At 35.1% G+C, this 8,337-nt stretch overlaps 1 protein-coding gene across 1 annotated transcript in view; it reads left to right on the top strand.

Moving 5' to 3' along the window:
- Positions 1-565: 565 nt before the first annotated feature.
- Positions 566-8,337, top strand: part of LOC125229839 — a 49,782-nt gene continuing 42,010 nt past the window's right edge. The window contains exons 1-2 of the mRNA XM_048134780.1: positions 566-1,133; positions 2,078-2,983. Of these exons, the coding sequence (XP_047990737.1) occupies positions 566-1,133; positions 2,078-2,983 (1,474 nt within the window). The remainder of the gene's footprint in view (positions 1,134-2,077; positions 2,984-8,337) is intronic.

The following is an 8,337-nucleotide window of genomic DNA, read 5'->3' as shown; positions in this document are numbered from 1 at the left end:
GTTTTATACGGTCTGGACGAATTTTATTATGAAACCGATCAAGAAGTTTACTGCCGATTAGACAACATGTTCAGAGATATTTTAAATATGAATATTTACGGCTCAATCGAGTCCGTGAAGCGAATAGGCAAGAAAGGAAATCGACGACCCCTCATAATCGAAGTACTAAGTAAACGAATGAAAAACTTCATCATCGCGAATTCCTCTTACTTCAAGAATTCTGGATATGCCGTGTCGGATATTCTAGACAGCGAGTCGTTACACAAGCGAAAACAACTTCGAGACTGCCTTCAAAGTGCACGACGGGAGGGCAAATACGCTGTTATACGGGATGGCCGGCTGTTCATTAATGGACAAGAATACGTTCCTAATCGTCCGACCCAGTCGCCTCAGTCATCTCAGAAGCATAACGAAACAACTCACTTGAATAAATCCGCGACGGACCCAAAAACGATGATTTACACGGACAGTGAAGTCAATAAAAATAATAAGTTAGACGAAAGCGTTGAAAATAATACTAAGGACACAACTAACAATCTTTTTCGTGTATAAAAATATCTTTGTAATGCATCAAAATATTAACGGCCTAATAAATAAAGCCAATGTATTAACTGTTCACCTACAAGATCTATCGTCCTCTAACAAACCGATTGATGTACTCTGTGTGACAGAACACAACATGAGCCAAGGCGATGAAACTCAATTAGCTTTAAGTAACTATACACTTGCATCACACTTCTCCCGCGGAAATAGAAATGGCGGTTCATGTATACTTGTAAAAAATATACATAAATACAAAAGTTTGTCAGACATATCAGATAGTATATCTATAAGTAATATAATAGAATGCTCAGCCATTGAACTAACCGAGCATAATATTATCATAATATGTATCTATCGCGTTCCTAAATATGATAAAGCGTCATTTAACATCTTTTTTAATAAACTAAATGACCTACTGTGTAAATTAAACTGTAACCGCAAAAATGTAATAATTTGCGGTGACTTTAACATAGATATAATGATCAGAACGAGACAAAGTATTGAATTTAACACTCTGATATCTAGTTTTAATCTTAAGTTTGCAATATCTACCCCTACACGATTACAAAGCAACACATGCATCGATAATATTATCAATTCAATTCAATTCAATTCAAAATATCTTTATTCATGTAGGCCTAGTTACAAGCTCTTATGAATAGTTCATTACATATATATTATGATCTTAATCTAACCTAATTATCAGAGCAATTTATTGTTGTAAATTATTGTTCATAATAATATTGAGTCTATAATATACAATTTCATATAAAAATAATCGTTAAACAAAAAATATATAATTAGGTATATGTATATATAAAAATACATGTCTAGAATATTTCTAGGAAAAATCCAATGTCCAAAAAAATACAATATTAATTTCATCAACAATAATAATAATAATAAACGTAAAAATAAGAAACCATTTCGAATAACGATTAATCCCACGTTGTTTTATCATTCATGTAGTCTTGTGTTGTATAATAAGCTTTGGAAATGAGTACACGCTTTACATGATTCTTAAATTTATTAATTGACAAGTCAGTAATATGATTCGGAAGTTTATTATAAAATCGAACACAATTACCCATGAATGATTTTTTAATTTTACAGAGCCGTGTGAAGGGCACCGCGAGTTTATGTTTATTTCTAGTATTTATATTATGTACATCACAGTTTTTCTTAAAATTACAAATGTTTTTATGTACATACATAATATTCTCATAAATATATTGACAATGCACTGTCATTATATTAATGTCCTTAAATTTATCTCTAAGTGAGTCTCTATGGTTCATTTTATATATTGCTCGAATAGCCCTCTTCTGCAGAATAAATATGGTATTTATCTCTGAAGCACTGCCCCAAAGTAAAATACCATATGACATAATGCTGTGAAAGTAACTAAAATAAACTAATCGAGCTGTTTTCACGTCTGTTAACTGACGGATCTTGCTCACTGCAAAAGCTGCAGAACTAAGTCTATTCGAGAGGTTAACAATATGGGGACCCCACTGAAGTTTAGAATCTAAAGTTATCCATAATATTCGAGGTGTAAAATCTGATGTAATAGATCTAGCGATCTCTGACCACACTGCCCAGATTCTTAAGTGTCCTGTGAAACCTACGTGTATACTATCTCACTGGTTCATACTAAAAAGAGATTTTAGCAACAGCAACGTTCAAAAATTCATAAACTGTTTAAAAGAGTTGAGCTTTGCCGATGTATACAAATCAAATGACCCCAATGAAGCATATAACTGTTTTAGCGACCAATTTGAACTATTTTATAACTTATGCTTTCCATATATTAGACTTAAGATCTCAGCATTAAATAAGCCGAAGTGGGTTACAAAAGGCATACGAAAGTGTTGTAAAAGAAAAAGGACTATGTTATGGAAATGTAGACTAGAGCCAAACAAAAGTAACAAGAGCGACCTTAAAGTATACTCTCAACGACTTCGGAAAATTATATTGTCAACACAAAAAGTACAAAACGATTTTTACATAAAAAATTCAGCAAATAAATCCAAAGCCACCTGGAACATCATACAATCGTCAAAAAATAAACGCCTTAAAGATAATATTGCTGAAATAATTGTTGACAACGTATCTATTACAGAACCTACTCAAATTGCCCAGAAATTTAATGACTACTTTACCGACATTTGCGATCTAGACCAATTGAATAGGACACACCTAAGCGATGAAAATAATTTGAATGATAATGTAATTAATCCCAAGATGACAATGACATACAACTCATCCAATTCTATGTTTATGAAACCATCGACTCCTGATGACATAAGAATACTAATTAATTCCTTAAAAAACTCTAAAAGTACCGGTTATGACGGCATAAACACAGTAATAATAAAAAATGTCGCGAATATAGTTTCATCACAAATAAGCCACATAGTAAATCTATGTATAGAATATGGTAGGTTTCCAGATAAACTCAAGTTATCAATCTTACGACCACTACACAAAAAGGGTGAAAAATCATTAATGAATAATTACAGACCAATAGCTTTGTTACCTGTGTTTTCAAAAGTGATCGAGAAATTTATATATAATAATCTAAATAATTATTTTGAAACCAAAAATTTATTCGCACAAGAACAAAAAGGATTCCGAAAGCACAAATCAATAAATATGGCAATCTATGACTTACTGAACATTATCATGAGCAATATAGATAATAAGGTACCCGTGTCTGCTCTCTACATGGATATGACCAAAGCGTTCGATTTTGTTGATCATAAAATACTATTGACTAAATTATACAGATATGGAATCCGAGGAAACGTTTATAGTTTAATTGAATCTTACCTATCCGGGAGAAAGCAATTTACCCAACTGGACTATATATGCGTCAAGTCAAAAAACCAAATTACTGCTCTATCCGATCTTAGGGAAATAAAAGCAGGCGTCCCACAAGGTAGTGTTTTAGGACCACTCTTATTTCTCATTTATATAAATGATTTCCCTTTAGCTATCGAGGAACCCATGATTCTCTTTGCCGATGATAGTACCGTCATATTCACTGGAGAAGACTTACTGACATACGAAACAAAAATAAACAATTGTTTAAAATCCCTTATTCATTGGCTTAACAGTAACAATCTTTGTATTAATTTGGACAAAACAAAAATAATGCACTTTAAACAAAGAACAGACAAAGTGACGGATTTAAACGTATCCTACAAGGGACATATAATTGATGAAACTGACGTAACAAAATTCTTAGGATTAAGCTTAGATAATAAATTAACATGGAAGTATCAAATTGACAATATATGTAAGAAACTTAGTAAATTTTCATATGCGCTTTATCACCTTAGAAAGGTAGTAAACCAATCTGCTGTCCTAACCTCCTATCACGCGTACGTCACGTCAACTTTAAGATATGGTTTAATTTTCTGGGGAAACTCAACAGACAGAGATTTAGCATTTATAAGTCAAAAGAAATGTATACGTTCAATGTGTGGCAGAAACAAATTTGAACCATGTAAAGATTTATTCACTGAATTAAGAATTTTAACTCTTCCATCCCTATATATATATGAAACAGCATTATATGTCAAAACGAATATAGGACAATACACAAAATTTAACAGTGCTCGTAAAGTTGACAATATAAAAAACAAATTGTATAAGACAGCACTTCTATCAAAAAGTATATTTGGAATGGAACCTCGAATTTATAATAACTTACCAGATAACATACGAAGACTACAGGACGTGAATATATTCAAAAAAGATCTTTTTAATTTTCTTGTTAATAAGGCTTATTATTCCATAAAAGAATATCTAGATGACTGTGACATACAAAATATCAATTAGAAAGTAATGTATAATGACTATTTTTTGTATTTAATTGTAAATCTTTATTTAATTTTAATTGTGTCTATTTATTTGAATTGTAATTTTAATTCTGACTAATTGTAATTTATTAATTTTATATTATTCATTTGCTCTCGTGCCTCTCGTCCTTTTTGACATTTGTATGCCAACCGGCAAAACATAGTTTGTTCAGACCATTCATAGACCTAAGACCTAATTATGTACCTATGTTTTACAAATAAAGCATTCTGATTCTGATTCTGATTCTACAGTTATTATAGTATTACAGTTAGCTATTTTGTTGATAAGTGATAAGTTACCTAAATTCTCACTATAAGTTGCTTAAATTCTCACTATACTTCAGGGAACATTTCGACTTTCAGACTTCACAGTTTTAGTCCTGACTTTTTTAAATTAGGTACCGAACTATTATTTCTTGATGCCTGTTTTTGGTCATGCCAATATATGTATAAACAAAAAAAATAAACAAAATAAAAACAAAAAGATCGCTGTCAGGATCGAACCTGAGAACATCGGCATACGAAGCCAGCGCACTACCACGGGACTACGTCTTGACTTGCTGAGTTCGACGAAATTATGGTACAAACTACGAAGTTACTAAGTATTCTGATAAATTCTCGTTGTCGAGAACATTCTCAGAAGTTACCGAAAATTCTCATGAGGAATGTTCTGCAACTTTGGAAACTTCTCGACCGTGCATTGCTACTTGCGAATGCTGGATTATGTAGAAATGTGTAAGCATTTTTTAAAACTGCTTTTAATGCTTTAATTATTAGATGACAACACAAATGAATATACGTATAACGTTAAGGTTTGAGGAGTTTCCTCAATTCCTCATGAATCCGATTATATTATAAGAAATCGAAGCTTGACAAACTTTGACTTGAAAACTCAATATGCTTAACAAACATAACTAAATAAATGTCACTGTTCTGAACTTAAATGCATGCTTTTCTTTTAAAAATACTAAAGTCACTATGAAAGTGCCGTTCAGATTTGAGGAGTTCGGTTCTGACTATCATCAGCAGTTCCACTGCACCAAATGTCACTGTTCTAGACGTAAGCGCATGCTGTTCTTATAAAAATGGCAAAGTCACTATAAGCGTGCCGTTCAGATTTGAGGAGTTTGGTTCTGGCCATCATCAGCAGTTCCACTGCACCAAATGTCACTGTTCTGGACGTAAGTGCATGCTGTTCTTATAAAAATACCGTAGTCACTATAAGCGTGCCGTTCAGATTTGAGGAGTTCGGTTCTGACCATCATCAGCAATTCTACTGCACCAAATGTCACTGTTCTGGACGAAAGTGCACGCTGTTCTTATAAAAATAGCAAAGTCACTATAAGCGTGCCGTTCAGATTTGAAGAGTTCCGTTCTGGCCATCATCAGCAGTTCCACTGCACCAAATGTCACTGTTCCGTACCTAAGTGCATGCTGTTCCTTTAAAAACACAAAAATCACCATATGTATGCCTTTCAGATTTGAGGAGTTCCCTCGATTTCTCCAGGATCCCATCATCAGAACTGGGTTCTGAGAAAAATGGGACCAATCTGTATGCATATACATTCAATAAAAAAAATATTTCAAAATCGGTCCAGTAACGACGGAGATATCGAGGAACAAACATTAAAAAAAAAAAAAAAAAAAAACATACAGACGACTTGATAACCGTCCTTCTTGAGAGATATAGAGATATGAGGCGACGGTTAAAAATGGACGTAAGGAAGACTCAATAAAAGTACAATAAAAAATCTAATTAATAAAAGCATCATTCAAACCTTCAAGTAAAGAGCATACACCCATACTAAAGGCTGCCAATGCACCACCAACCCTTCTAGTGTTTCGGGAGTCCATGGACAACAGTGATCGTTTACCAACAGGTGACCTGCGTCTTCTCGCTTGCCTCCTTTCGCATAAAAAAAAACCGGCCAAGAGCGTGTCGGGCCACGCTCAGTGTAGGGTTCCGTAGTTTTCCGTATTTTTCTCAAAAACTACTGAACTTATCAAGTTCAAAACAATATTCCTAGAAAGTTTTTATAAAGTTCTACTTTTGTGATTTTTTTCATATTTTTTAAACATATGGTTCAAAAGTTAGAGGGGGGGGGACGCACTTTTTTTCCTTTAGGAGCGATTATTTCCGAAAATATTAATATCATCAAAAAACAATCTTAGTAAACCCTTATTCATTTTTAAATACCTATCCAACAATATATCACACGTTGGGGTCGTAATGAAAAAAAAAATCAGCCCCCACTTTATATGTAGGGGGGGTACCCTAATAAAACATTTTTTCCATTTTTTATTTTAGCACTTTTTTGGCGTGATTAATATACATATTGGTACCAAATTTCAGCTTTCTAGTGCTAACGGTTACTGAGATTATCCGCGGACGGACGGACGGACGGACGGACAGACAGATATGGCGAAACTATAAGGGTTCCTAGTTGACTACGGAACCCTAAAAAAACTGCAATTTGAACAGCGCGCCAAACGGAACATTTAGGAAACAACTTATTAGGTATTCTTTCGAAATTTTTCACTAAACGTCAGTTAGCAGGCACCGCCCCTTTTCTCAATACGTCAATAACGATTGAAATAAACTGCATAGATCGGAAGAAAAGGAAATTCCTCGCAACACGCGTTGCGTTGCATACATAATAACGCACAATCCGAACAGTCATTGACCGCATGGAGATGTATTAATTTTGTGTGTTTTATCCTCATGTCTTCGCATGTCCATTCATGCGCTAGTTGTCTTCGTTCCGTGAACTATGAGTAACATTACTACTATTACTAACCTCGAATCCTAATTGTGAAGGAACAGTCGCCATCTTATATGTCGGAGCGAACGAAGTGCTCACAAATATCGAAACGCGCTTTAACGCTTTGGTAATAGAGGCTTGTTCCGATATTTGTAAGCAACTGTAGGTAATTAATAAATGTTAAAGCCTCCGCCACACTTAAAGTTCCGCTCGCAATCCGCGCTCGTTAGTTCCCGCCGGCGTCCGCTGGGCGCAACGCCAGCGTTCGTCCGGCTCAACGCTGTCGTTGCGCTCCGCTGACGCTCCGTTACCGCTCCGCCTACGCTATTAAAACGCGCATGTGTGGCCGAGCTTTAAATGCCATGGTAAGATTTAGCTAAAACAGAAAATGATCCATAGACAGAGTGTCGCGAACCCCGTTAGAAGTGTTGCCCTCATGTCATACTTAGTGCGTTTTCACATTATCCGATCCGATATCGGATGTCGGACCGATATCCTATACATTACAGGCGCCATTTTGGATTTTTTCCATTGTAATCCTTCCGACATCCGATATCGGATCGGATAATGTGAAAACGCACTTACGTAGAAATTTACAAAAGCGACAGAAGAGAGGCAATGCATCAACGTCGATAGCCCGCACGCTCAGCTGTTTGACGGCGGTGAGAATAGGAGTTGCGATCGACCGTTTTCACGCACAATAACCTAACCACAAAATAAAATTTTGAAAAAACCCCCGACCGCGACATAGTAGACCGATTTTCATGAAACATATAGCTAAGAACACTCCCGACTAACTCAGCTTTCAGACAAAAAAAAACTAAATCTAAATCGGTTCATCCGTTCGGGAGCTACGATGCCACAGACAGACACACACACAGACAGACAGACAGAAAAACAGACAGACAGACAGACAGACAAACAGACAGACAGACATACAGACAGACAGACACGTCAAACTTATAACACCCCGTCGTTTTTGCGTCGGGGGTTAAAAACACACATGTACCAACATTTAACTTTAACAAACGTTTTTATTTTAATGGGGCAGATGCGAGAAGTATCGAGAAAATTATACCTATACGGTATTATGTAATTGGACGAAGAGTAAACACTCAAACCCGTTAATTTTTAAGTCACACCGAGCAACTTTTACTATGCTGGGA

Source organism: Leguminivora glycinivorella, chromosome 9 (genome assembly GCF_023078275.1).
Source record: "Leguminivora glycinivorella isolate SPB_JAAS2020 chromosome 9, LegGlyc_1.1, whole genome shotgun sequence".
Classification (NCBI taxonomy): domain Eukaryota; kingdom Metazoa; phylum Arthropoda; class Insecta; order Lepidoptera; family Tortricidae; genus Leguminivora; species Leguminivora glycinivorella.
The sequence above is the reverse complement of the archived record's forward strand: the minus strand, read 5'-3'. Positions and strand labels throughout refer to the sequence as shown.